Source organism: Stereum hirsutum (assembly GCF_000264905.1).
Source record: "Stereum hirsutum FP-91666 SS1 unplaced genomic scaffold STEHIscaffold_13, whole genome shotgun sequence".
Classification (NCBI taxonomy): Eukaryota; Fungi; Basidiomycota; class Agaricomycetes; order Russulales; family Stereaceae; genus Stereum; species Stereum hirsutum.
In genome coordinates this window covers 641,535-654,331 of record NW_006763143.1, presented here as the reverse complement: position 1 = coordinate 654,331, position 12,797 = coordinate 641,535, and the positions used below count along the sequence as shown (strand labels likewise).

The following is a 12,797-nucleotide window of genomic DNA, read 5'->3' as shown; positions in this document are numbered from 1 at the left end:
TAGATCTGTTTTGTGGCCCTTTTGATCTCAGGCTTTCTCATCCCTTGTCGTTCGTTACGCGCGTTACATGCTGTACTGTCCCGGTACGGCCCTACGGAGCACTCTCTTGCGATTTTCTTTCATTCACGTTTTCCCATCGGTTCCTTCGTTGATTTTTCTCCGTCTGCTCTACATAATGAAGTAATAAATACAGATTCTGCACCTCACACAATGATCGACATGAGACCGGCCCGAGGCGCCTTGTTGCCGCGCAACCGTCTGTCTACGCGGCAGCCTCTGATCATAACAAGACCAAACAACACCTTGCATCGTGACACGACTCGCACTCCAGAGTCAGTCTCTCAATGCCTCCAAAATCCGCCTCTTCTTCACGGCCCACAAAACGACGCCGCACCAATGCCCTCGTCATCGGAGCGCCCTCTGAGGCTGACCTTCCTTCAAGCCAAGTCAACGCTCCTTCCTCGTCGGCGTTCTCCGTTCGAACACTACCGCCACAACGGGGTACCGGTGTGCCATCCCTGACTACCATTTGCGCTCGTGTATTCGTGCAGAACTTCTACAAACTGTCAAAGGAACAGGCTTACTGGGAACCGCGGAAGGGATGGGACCTCTACAGGAAACAACTCCAGGCGTTTCCGGACGTAATGATCCCGAAGATCTTCAACATGCTCAGGTCGACAAGCCCTAATTTACTGTCCCAGGAACTTGTCAAGGACGTATGCATGTATCTACTAGTACGATGAATTGATCTGAAATTCTACGCGTCTTCAGAACTTTCTGCGCGGCGATTCTGTGTCGCTTTCGAACGAGCTGGGTGGCGAGAGGCCCGTTAACAAGTATATATTCTCCTCCATCGCGGCGCTAGGATCGAGTCTGGTACGCCTCGAGCTTGTAGGCTTCGATAACATACCCGACCAAACGTTTGGGGCCCTGCTCAAGCGCCTTCCATCCCTGCAAAACCTGAACTTGCGGTATATTCTGTTCACCTACCTGCATATGTTCGACGTCGTGCTGAATGACCATTTGCGTCCAGCGGCTGCACGAAAGTCGGAGCAAAGACTATGGATGGCGCCACTCACTGCCCAAGATTGTCGCATCTCAACCTCAACTACACTTCCGTCACACCGCTATCCCTCGCTCCTCTGCTGTTGCTTATCAAAGACAAGCTTGAAGTGCTCAAGGTCGCAGGAATTCTGAACTGGGATAGTCGTTGTCTCTCCCTGCTACCGTCCTCAAGGAGTAAGCTCATATATTTTTGGCTTCCACAGACAGATGCCACAGTCGCCAAGCTTCTGGCGAGTCTAGAGGGCGATGGTACTCCATTGTCCTTCCCGCTCCTGCGCACTCTCAAATTCCGACAAACATCACTTACCGACGCATCCATAAACACACTCGTACGCATGTGCCCTGCGTGCAGCAGTATCAATCTCGCCTTTACAGGTGTTCGTCGTCCACCATATGTGAACGATCTTCTTTATGTTCCTCCGCTGGAGAAACTATCACTCACCTCGACGGCTATTTCGATGGACGACCTTCTCCTTGTCGTATCTCACCTTCCTCGTCTGCGCTCCTTGAGCATCGATGCTCTTGGTACGGGAAGCCCGGGAAAGTCTTCTTCGATGGGCAATTCAACTGCTATGACCTTGGATGACCAAGGTTTACAGGACCTGACGTATGTTCTTGTAGAGCTCGAATACCTTGAGAGTATAAGCTTGGTCGGCAATGCGAAGTTGGGCATGACGAGGAGTCGAAAAGAAGGGGCGTTGGAGGATTTCATAGGCCGTGTTGGAAGGAAATTGAAGGCAAGGCACCTAGTTGTTTTGAGAAGACACCATGCTTACATAGTCTAAAGCGATTAAACCTCGCGAATATAACAAGACTGCAGTCAGCACACCTTGCTGGCCTACTGATGCCAGCCGAAGAGAATGCCGATGTCGATATCCAGGAGCCACCCCGACTGCAAGAGTTGATCCTTAATAACACCGCCGTTTCAGATGACGCGACAGAGTATATCGCGGCGTGCACTTCGTTGGAGGTTTTAGAGTTGGCCGGCACGAAGTTCACCAGTAAGTAGCAAGATTACTTTAGTGTCACCGCTCACGACGATGACGGCCTATCCGCGTGTTTCCTTTAGACGAAGGCCTGTATCCCATCATCGATGCGTGTCCAAGACTGGCAAAGTTGGATCTCACCAGCTGCCGTGGTGTTCGTGTGGTCGATCGAAGGAGATTCTTCAATGTATGTCTGCACGCTTGACTCACTCACGAGTACGGATGACTAAGATAGCGGACACCAACCAGGTATGGGAAGAGGAACGTACGAATAACCCAATTGGTGGGACAGCGTAACGCACACAATCGATTGAGAGACAGTGGCCCACACTCGTACGTTTTTGATGTATTTTACACAGAGCACGACAACCCCAAGGCAAGACAATGTTTTCGCGAAGCAGCTTAGGTCGGAATACCTATTACAAAAGGAGTCAGCGGAGTTGGTTCTGTCGATATCGTCTGACTTTCGACCACGCTTACATTGAGAGTAATCTGCGGACAAATCAAGTACACTTAGTATCTTGAGACATGGCAGAAGAGGCGGATACGTACAGGCGTTGCTTACAGTGCAAGCACTTCCACTTGCACACACCGTGGGTCCTGTCCATCCCGTTCCACCACCTGGACGACAGTGTCAGTGACACATCAACATTCCTTGTAGACGCAATGCACATACATTGTCCGTAGGTGGTTTGGGTCGCCCCAGTAGCCGTCGAGGTCGTGGTTGCCGCAGTTTGCGAAGATGAACTGGATGTAGATGTGGCGGTTGGAGTAGTCTTTACACCGGTAGTAGATACAGCACTGGTGCTTGAGGCCGTACTAGACGCAGCCGTAGAAGTGGGAGCAGGGGCTGCACCGGAAGCGTCTCCGTAGAAGATACCACGACCATTGGTACCAACGTAGACACTGCACAGTATGAGCATTCAATCGTGTAGTAGTTGATAGGGGAAAGGTTACCTACCGGCCGTAAACCTTCTGATCGGCAGCGAGAACATTTGCAGAGACAGAGCCAAAACCGTGAGCAGCGTCGTTGATCTGAACCCAATTTACTCCTTGGTCGTCAGTCCTAGGAAATGTGAAGTGTGAGACGGAGTCCAAGTCCTGAGCCACCCATAACACAGTACCTAAAGTAACCAGTCGTTCCACTGATCGTCCCACCAATGAACACGGATGGGTATCCACCCAAGGTCTTCGCAGCACCAAGCGCCAGGCCGTATGCACTCGTAACACCACTCAACGCAACAAAAGAGTTTCCGGAGTCTGTCGAATGGAACAAACCCGCATCCGAAGATACCCATATATCACCCGTAACATTCGGGTGAACAACTATCTTTACAGGCGCAGAAGTCGTCCCAAGAGTACCTGCGGTAGTGAACGTCTTGCCGCCTGTGGGAGAGACATAGAATTGAGAGGTGGATGCACCATAAAATAGAGAGTTGTTCCTTCTGTCGGAGGCGATAATGGCGTCAGACGGAAGGGAGGGGACTGCGGTGAAGCTGCTGGTGTATTGGGAGACCATGACGCCGTTGCCAGATGCGGTCCTCCACAGTACAGTGTCTACATTGCGGTAGTGTTCAGTGCGACAACTTTGGTTAATCAATTGCATACCAAGGGATACTCTTACCTCCGTCAGCGCTCAGAGCAACCTTCCCGCCGTAGACTCCAGCGGCACCTCCGTAGTCGATATTCCTGAAGATGATGCATCGTCAATTTTAGACCATTGAAGCCGGGAGAAGGCCGCCGTACCAAGTGTTACCGGAGTCAGTACTCAGAGCGATCTGTATGTCGGTGCTGAGAACGAAACTCAGCCATGGGGAATATATACGTTAATGTCAATGTGAGCTCACGAGCCAGCAGTGTTGCCAATCCTGACAATATTTGTCGGTTCATTACCTGCGTAGTCGATGTCGGGAGTTGTGGCCCAATTAGGCGTTTCGAATTCGGTCGAAGGAGCAGTTGTGAGTGACGTGTGTACGAAACCTATAATCAAATATGTAGAAAAATCCATGAGTTTCCATCATCCATGAGGAAGAACATAAAATGAAGAGGCGAGACAGACCACAATCGTCGCCGACGGCCGAAATCAAAGGGGGGCCGCTCGGTGGCGAGATCAATGCCTGTACGGATGTCTCCTCAATACCATCTGCCAAACTCTGGAGAGATACGTTCCCCTTGGTGTCCCAGTTCGTGAGGTCATGCCCACCCTGAATTGTTGCACCTGTCCCATACAACCAGTGATCGCTGTCAAAGGGGTCGATGACCAGACCTGTGAGACAATGGAATCAAATAGAGTCGCTCAATTTGACTCTCAGATATGCGAACACAGGGTTAGGAAAACTCACTTTCCATCATCCACCCAATTTGCAGAGTTCCCAATGTGGTGACTGTAGAATCGGGACCGAGCCATGGAGCGAGGGTATCCGTGAAGGCGTAGTTCTTATTGATATCCGGGTAGTTTCCCCAGGTCCAAAGGGCCGACCAGGTTGCACCAGAGTCCTTGCTCCGGAATATTTGGCCATCTGGCCACCAACTATCAAATGTACGACCATCAACGAAGTTTCAAAGTATGTGTAAGATTGATTCTTGCCTGTTGAGTGCCGCCACCATGATCGTGCCGGGAGCGAGGTAGTCTACGGCCACACCGCCGAAACCGAAGTAAAGGTCACTTCCGGAGACGGGAGTAATGTCAGTGAGATTGCCGGAGGTGATGTCGTATTTGTAGACGGCTCCATTAGTGCCTACAAACCAAGCGTGAGAATGTAGCTCGAAGACATATCAGAGCGTTTTCCTACCATCGTACGGTCCAGCACCGTCCGAGTAAGAAATGTACAGTGTCTTCTCCGCCGGCGAAAGGACACCCTTATGCGGGAAGAATTGGGTGTTCTGCCCGGGGATGGCACTCCCTAGCGAGGCAAGCAATCAAAAATCACTGTCGCTAACAAAGGAGGATAAGACGCACAGGTGGAGCCGGCATCATTCGACATGAAGACATTGTCCGTTCCGTTACTGACAACACCGACGAAGATGCGCTGAGTGGCAGTTCCAGCTGTACCGTTGGTCGAGTCGAAGGTGATCCACGCAACGCCGATAGGGTCATTGTTATAACCAGTAGTATCCGTGGGATCAGGCGCATAGGTTCCTGTCAAACAAGGTTCGGTTCGTATAAAACCTGGTAGAGATAAAAGAACGGACCGGCATTCGGTAGGGAGGTGACCTTCGCCCATGTCTCACCATAGTTGGTGGACTTGTAAAGACCGTTTCCACTGCGAGCGCCTAGAAATAGGATGTTGTTGGCATGAGGATCTACGACAAGTCGTTCTCCTATTCCGCGGCCGGGCATGTTACCCCCGACCTTGAACGGTAGACCGTAGGCTGTGAAAGTGGCTCCTTGATCTGCCGACGCTAGAATGTGACCATCACTCGCTGACGAGTGTACACCGGTGTCAGTGTGAAACTTTGAGAAGAACATAGACACTTACGGTCCCAGGAGTTCGTGTACATGCCCGTCAGCTGCGAGATGACCGTCGTCAGATTGGGTGGAACGAGCTGGTGGAGGCAATATTACCAGGTAAAGACGATTAGTATCGACAGGATCCGTGGCAAGTCCATCTATGCCCCATTGATTCCACGTAGTGTCGTTGGCGAAGTCGGTCAACGGAGTCCAGGTATCGTCCGAGTTGAGTCGATATGCGCCTCCAATATCACTTTGGAAGACTGTGTCACATAACAGATACTGTCGCCATCATAAGTTACTCACGTTCGAGCGTAAGCTAAGCCTTTCTTCGACGGATTGAAGACCTGGAGCAGAAACTATGGATCAAAGGTCGCCGATTATACAATCTGGGTCTAACGTACAATTCCGGGAACGAAGCCACCCCCACCACCAATTTTGACATTGTTCCAGGCATAAGTCTGCGATGCTACCGCCTCAGCGCCGGGAAACATAGCCGCCAAATCCAAGGAAAGGCCCAACAGAATGGCGAGGCCTCGCGTAGGAGAGCCTAATGAGGCGAACATGATTAGCGTCGGCGGTGACCAAATCAGGTATATTGTAGAGACGGGCAAACCATTGAGGACGGTTATATAGCGAGGTTCAGCCCGGCACCAGTGGGCATCGCAAGGTCATGATGAGTGAGCTTGTGGACGCATATGAGGTACAGTTTGGACGATCCGAAGTAGTTGCCGAAACTCTTCCGACGAGTATAGGAGTCTTGAAGGATTTCTGGACTTGTGAAAGACCGAACATGAGGGTGTGATCCCGATAATGTTGCTGTGGCTTGGTGAGTATTATGCTTGCTGCACGTAAATGAAGAACAGGGGCAAGGATGTATGGCAACTGAGCATATATCATGTGTCGAAAGACCTTGATTCGTATGTTTTTTCTCGCCACGTCGACGCGACACTGGTGAACAAACCCGTCCCGTGAACGGAGGCTACATGATCTCGGTGATTTAACAGCACAGCCTAGATTCTGGAGTCTGTACTGAAGAAATCACAGAGGAAACCGGGTCTCATCCTGCAGCATGTGCTGGCGCCCGGGCCATGCGACTTGCCTGAAGACCCAGCCAAGTATCAGCACCCGCCGTTCAAGTACCTTCCTTTCCAAAACATTGAGAGAAAGAGCTCCTTTTTCGGGGACTTTTTGACCAGTCATCAAGGACCCCAAGCATAGAGGATCATATAATAATCAGACGATTAGAGAACTGGGATCGATATCGCTCACTTCGAGTCGTGGATGATGAAGGACGCACAGGCCGCCATCTTCGGAGATGTGCGAGTCGACAGCACGCGAGACACGTGGGAAACGCGGACGGAAACGGAAACAACACGAGTGAACAATTGTGGACGAACATGCTTGTTCTCAACCATCTTGATCACCCATCTCACCTAAGCCTCAGTCTCCGTGCAAGGACACCATCGGTTTCGCTTTCCTTCTCACTTTCTTTCTTCCCCCAGTTTCATTGTATCTTTGTGCAAAGTCGTAGTCCTCTACCATCACATTCCTTCTTAACCTAGAGTCTAATTCACCATGTCCGCTCATGAACGTCTCCGTCTTGCTGGCCTCGACACCGTGATCCTCGACCTCAACCGCGACGGGCCATGCGCGCCTATGCCGGCTGTACCGCCCTCTTCTCGCTCATTCCTAGTTTCCTCCGAGCTTTCGCCTTTGGTCACTCTGGATAAACAGACGACTGCTTTGCGTGTCGCTCGGAAGCCTCTTGGAGACAGAATGCCCGAGTTGAACATCGCGGTAGGTGCTTTACTGTTTTGATCCGAACAGTATGGTTTCAAAGCGGAAGTCTTACTCGAAATCATCATTGCTTTCGTCCTCGCTTGGGCTGTCTGGCAGCGGAACAGTATTGTTTCTACAACATCTCGCCTCTCACGACGTGACTCTCAGACCAGGGCTTCCATTAGATTGTCTTCTCGGCCACCCTCCCGCAAACCTTCCAACTCTCTCATCAACAATCATAGAAGATCCAGAACGCTCTCTCGTTCCGCTGTCTATCCCAGTCTTCCTGCCGTAGCGCGCACTTCTACATTCTCTATCCTCCCACCTCTCGTCACTCACTTCGACTACCCGTCCTCTTCCCCGAGATCTCGCCCTACATCCTTCGTTGGTCCATCCACGACACCATCCACGGCCCCAGCCACCACCGTCGATAGGAACCAGTATAGGCGTGTGTCGGTCTCGTCAGTTTCGTCGCCTCCGTCGCTTCTACACAGACTCTCGCTTCATTTACGACCCGAACCCCTCGTCTTCTCGCCTCTCCGGACAAGTCAGGTTCATGACGAACCTTACATAATACCTACACTACAACATCCCAATAGCCCCTACATGCCATGGGCGTCCACTATCCGCCATCAGATCCTTCGACCTCTTACGCCGAACTCCTACATCTCGATTCCAGACGGGTATTATTCACGTCCACTTTCACGAAGTGGCGCGCGGGCGCCGTCGCCAATTCTCGAACATGGCGACGGTGCAGCATTTCAGAGTGATGGGTCGAAGAGAGGCTTCGGAACCAAGGCGGGGAGGAAGGTCAAAAATCTCGGTGGGGCGCTGTTAAGGAATGTAGGGGGTCTGGCGAGGCGTGTGACGAAACGCAAGGCGAAGCTCACAATTTCAACTCGCGATATCCCTGTCGCACCGGCATCCATTCTCTCTCCTCCGGCCTCTCCCCGTTTGCGACTCATACTCCCGCCATTGCCATCTCCGTCTATACAGTCTATTCTCGCCCTTCCAGCCTTGGAACGACCATCAGATGATAGCGGGCCTTCCGACGAAACTCTTGATTCACCAAATTCAGATTTCCATAGTCTGGAGGAGTGGCTAGAAGAGAGGAGGAGGTTGGAGGATATTGCTACGGGGGGGAGTTCGATCGTGAGGATGACGCTAGAGGAGTACGAAATGAGGGGTAGTTGGTTACGGCTTGTTCCACAGGAAGAGAGGGGAGACGGTTGGGCTTGTGGTCTGAGAGGGTGCTGTGTGCATGAGCGCGATTCCGGGTATTTTGCGGACGATCTCGAGGAAGTTGATGGAAGGTCGTTGGATCGTCATGAAGAGGGCGAGGCGGAGGTGGTTGAGTGTTCTGAGGGCAATGGCGCAGAATCCTCTTCGGGTGAAGAGGCAGATGCTGACGGAATGTCCGGACTTCCGACGTCAGGCACCTTGGGTCACACGGACGAAGATGGATCACAGTCTGGTGAAGAGGGCGGGGATGGGGACGTTTGTTCAGTGACGGATTGTGGGCACAGAGTCGGGATCGCGTTTCCAATTGGTGAGAGTTCGAGATCGGCAGAGGGGAGTGCCGGTGTGGGCGAGAGGCAGTGGTTGAGTGATGTTCCGCGTGTGTGGACGAATTCGCTGTAGGTCTCTTAACTCCTCTGGCGAGTATGTACGGTCTGGCCCGTCTGCGTTCTCGCTTGAGCATCCCGTATATGTGGAACATTGGTACTAGGATACATGTGGGACAATGGATCTCTACCCGCAACGTTCTCCCTTTATCCATTGATCATGCATTTCAAAACTTTCTGTCTTATTCACTATTCACTATTCCCTGGATCTCTCTTCATAGCTGCCACTTTGTCTTTTGTTGTTCTCGATCTCAATTCTCTCAATCGCATATCTCGTCCCGGTCACACTGCTATCCTACGCTCTTTGTAATCATCGCATCGTCAATCATCCCTACCCACCCATTCTTTCACTATCTTCAGGTTCTCACGTCACCAATACCGTCTCGTATCCTCACAATCACATCGCTATCAATACCCCACTAGAACCCCTCATTGCTGAATACCTCATCACCACCATCCTCACTTATTACCGCCCAAACTACATCTGTTTTATCTTATTATTTACTAGTTCGCCAGCAGAGTCGTTTCCCGGTCTTGTCCTAGACTGGTCTTCCATCTCTCGCTGCGACTCGATTGTCTCTCCACATATCCAATTGTCTTTCCTGCATTCGAGCGCCGGATGCCTATGGTCTGATTGTGTACGTTTTGTTGTATGTGGCCAAGTTCATATAAATCTACGAAGCTGCTGTAACGTGTATGTAGACAATGAATGCTGGTGTGATTCACCACTGATGCTTCTGGTCCTTCGATCGACAAAGGTCGAGGACGCGGAGCTCAACATGCACTTTTGTTGCCGCTAGCCAACGTGGATCATACTGGCGCCACTCGTGTGCCACATCCTCCTGCATGGTGGCTCACGCTGGGAGGCCAATGGTTCTCACGGCCTGGCCCTTGTTCTCCCTTGTTCCAAACTCGGCCATCACTTTCAACAGGCCCAAGCAGAGCACAATGCAAGTGTCACGAATGTATCGTCATGCCCTTATAATCCCAACAGGATGTTGGGACCTTCGTATTGCTTTCTGCTCTCGAACAATCATCATCCCTTCCCATAACCACAAAACATGACTAGCCCTGTCGCGTTTTCGTCTTCGTCTTTGTCTTCGTCGTCATTCTCGAGCCTCCAACAGGTGCCACCAGGTACCGCACAGAAGACACCATTGACGTTCACATTATGGGCAGAGGAGTCGGCTAGTCCCGCTCGCATTCACGGCCGTACGGCACCCCACCTCATGCAGAGACTATTTCGACAAGACAGCGACGTCACCCTCTTCTACACCTCTCTTCTTCAAAAGCACGCGCCACCTCCTACGTACTACCCACCTCGGCCCAAGTCTGTTGTCCCGCTACCCGAACCCTTCCATACACCCTACCTGACTCCGAGCCCTGAGTCGATCGCTGCAAAGCATCACGCCGCCCATTTGGCTGCGATCTCTCGCACACCAGGATTTCTATCGTTGAAGCCCGTGGCTGAAACACCAAAGTCTGGATCTGCAGAGGAGCTTCCTAAGTTTGCACAGCTCTATCAACCGCATGGGAAGTATGCATGGACAAGAGGCTGTATTTTCGAACATGTGTGGGCTCACAAGAGATTTCAATGTGCGTCGTTTCTCCCTATCGTGAGTATAAGCAACCTCTTAACGTGTTCTCCTGCCGCTGGCGCTGTCAATCGGGTGTGTCTTCTGTATTTCGTTTGGTTCAGCCGGAAAGACGCGCTCTGCGTTCATAAATTCCGCCTCAGTCAAGGGCGCAAAGCTGAAGTATGTCAGCAAAAAGCGAGTTGTCCCCTCATCGCTTCCTGCATCTTTCAATGTGACTTACGCGTTTTCTTGATGGTCTCAGTTGGAAGAAGTCCGACCAGAAGTCCGACCAGTCAAGACTGAAGGGTTTTCATCTAGAGGTGCGTCACCCAACACGTTTCATTGCCTCGCCGCAGCCTCGCCGACGCCAACACCTTGACCACCCCTTCGCCACCAAAAGCTCGCCTTATACAAGAGCAAAAAGTACCTCAAACTGCTCCAAGGAAAGTGCGTCCCCCGCGTTATTAGCTTGCAGGGCGACACGAACGAATATCACCTCGCGATGGAGCCTCCACACCCCGTCTTCTGGATCGAAGCTAGCTCGACGATGCCCTTGGTCCTCAAAGCCGCCGTCGTCACCGCATTCGAGAAGATCCACGCTCGGGGTGTGTTGCATGGAGCCCCTACCTTCCAGCGCATGCTCATCGGCGCCGATTGCAAGGTCACGCTCATCGGTTTCCAGGAAGGAGAAACGGCAGAGGACGAGGAGTTCGTGGAGGTGGAAGAGGCGCACAATATGGAGATGGATATGGAGATGAGGAAAGTGAAGTATATGTTGGATTATCCGGGAGCGAGGGAAGAGGAGAAAAGGAAGACGAAGGCGTATATGAAGAGGGTGATAAGGAGAAGGAAGAGAGCGAAGCAAGGACTGCGACCACGTCCTGAAGACATGGAGGATCCCTTTGACCCGGCTGTGACGATGGATACCATGAGGAAGGAGTGGAAGCCTGTGAGTACTGCGCCTGATGGGCAGAACCCCTACTACCCTGTGCGGCATGTCATGCCTGGCGTGACACCGCTGCAGTTTGAGAAGGCCGTCGTCGGTTTCCTGGCAGAGGTCCAGAGGATGGAGGATGATTTTGAAGACTACAAGTCGGGGACATCATGCAGACACGTTCCCAGCTATTCCGCTTCCAACCCTAGCACCGTCCTTCCTCCATCCATCAAGGTCCGCGATTTTGCTATGGAAGGCTACCCTCCCTCTACCAGCGCAGGTGAATCCCGCGGCGCAATCAAGATTCGCGACTTCGCAATGCACCCTTCCAAGTCTACCACTGCTCTACATCCCCCACGAACTCCGCCCGCCACCTGCCCCTACCGGCAGCAATTGAAGGACGGCGAGGATCCTACTGATGCGAAATGGGCGGAGGAATGGATAATGGAGCGCTACCATAAGACGCTTAACTTGCACGAGGTGCAGTTACCGCAGACGTCGTATGTGTACTTTTCGACGAATATGGAGCCTAGCGTACCCTCAAAATGGAATCGGACGGCAGTGCCTCCAAGAGGGATTTTGCGGCCATTGAGAGCGGGCGATTTTTTGGCTCAGGATGGGTCTGTCCAGCGGAGGCGACATGCGGACGACATGGTTCAGCGGATGCTGGAGCCTCCATTGACGCCTGTGAAGAGGAAGAGAGGTGAGCTGAAAGAAGGCAACGAGGAGACCGAGGCCACGGAACGGCCCAAGAAAAGTAGGTATTGCTGCGTTGATGATATCTTCTCTTTTTTCGAGTCTTTTATTGGAACACTGACCTTCATTGCGTTTGCAAGGAGTCCGATTTGCTGGTTTCAATAACGTATCGCCGAACGCAACCACGCGCAGGGTTCGTTTTGCAAGCCCACCAACTTCGACAGCTGCCCTGCAGAATGCAATCCCAGGGCCGTCACAGTCGACAAGCGCAACCTATATTCGAACACGTCTACTAATGCTATCACGAGGAAGGCAACGTACGTACACAAATATAGTTTGCATTTATCTATCTACCTCCTTCCTCTTCCATCGAAGACGCTAACTCTTTGTCTTGAACAATCGTCTATTCATCCGTTTTCTTTGCAGCGGGACGTAGACACGCAGGTCCAACTGACTATACTCGCGCCGATGGCGAAGCAGGAGCAGCCGTCGCCCTGTCACAGACGCAGAGAAGTCCAATATCTAACCCCCATTCCTTTGGACCAGTCGCCGAGCGTAAAATTCTCGAATACAGAGCGAGAGGCGTTGGTGATGGTATTCCCAGTCCGTTCCCGACCCCGCCCGATTCGGATCCGGACGATGTACTTGCCCACGATAGCTTGGCAAATACCGTCGAGGGTC

At 51.9% G+C, this 12,797-nt stretch overlaps 4 protein-coding genes across 4 annotated transcripts; 3 read left to right on the top strand and 1 right to left on the bottom strand.

Annotated features, from left to right (window-relative positions):
• Positions 1-344: 344 nt before the first annotated feature.
• Positions 345-2,348, top strand: STEHIDRAFT_170653 (uncharacterized protein; the record flags this gene model as incomplete). The annotated part of the gene is made up of 6 exons (XM_007307421.1): positions 345-716; positions 772-971; positions 1,034-1,784; positions 1,853-2,066; positions 2,135-2,209; positions 2,287-2,348. 6 exons carry the CDS (start codon positions 345-347, stop codon positions 2,346-2,348), a joined length of 1,674 nt encoding a protein of 557 aa, XP_007307483.1.
• Positions 1,401-6,086, bottom strand: STEHIDRAFT_123791 (uncharacterized protein). The gene is made up of 22 exons (XM_007307677.1): positions 5,907-6,086; positions 5,809-5,849; positions 5,617-5,755; positions 5,531-5,561; positions 5,244-5,474; positions 5,011-5,190; positions 4,844-4,954; positions 4,639-4,789; positions 4,394-4,581; positions 4,111-4,317; positions 3,899-4,031; positions 3,798-3,842; positions 3,676-3,740; positions 3,176-3,608; positions 3,013-3,117; positions 2,728-2,957; positions 2,604-2,672; positions 2,532-2,543; positions 2,301-2,467; positions 2,135-2,238; positions 1,851-2,066; positions 1,401-1,800 (listed from the first exon to the last, which is right to left on the bottom strand). The coding sequence occupies exons 1-19, from the start codon at positions 6,066-6,068 to the stop codon at positions 2,454-2,456; spliced, it is 2,547 nt and encodes an 848-aa protein (XP_007307739.1). The 5' UTR covers positions 6,069-6,086; the 3' UTR covers positions 1,401-1,800; positions 1,851-2,066; positions 2,135-2,238; positions 2,301-2,453.
• An 845-nt stretch (positions 6,087-6,931) lies between these two features.
• STEHIDRAFT_148902 (uncharacterized protein) lies at positions 6,932-9,382 on the top strand. Its single transcript, XM_007307420.1, has 2 exons — positions 6,932-7,302; positions 7,402-9,382. The coding sequence occupies exons 1-2, from the start codon at positions 7,081-7,083 to the stop codon at positions 8,923-8,925; spliced, it is 1,746 nt and encodes a 581-aa protein (XP_007307482.1). The 5' UTR covers positions 6,932-7,080; the 3' UTR covers positions 8,926-9,382.
• Positions 9,383-10,138: 756 nt separating this feature from the next.
• Positions 10,139-12,640, top strand: STEHIDRAFT_123789 (uncharacterized protein; the record flags this gene model as incomplete). Its single annotated transcript, XM_007307419.1, has 6 exons — positions 10,139-10,505; positions 10,609-10,681; positions 10,749-10,806; positions 10,887-12,177; positions 12,352-12,433; positions 12,543-12,640. 6 exons carry the CDS (start codon positions 10,139-10,141, stop codon positions 12,550-12,552), a joined length of 1,881 nt encoding a protein of 626 aa, XP_007307481.1. The 3' UTR covers positions 12,553-12,640.
• Between the last annotated feature and the right edge of the window lie 157 nt (positions 12,641-12,797).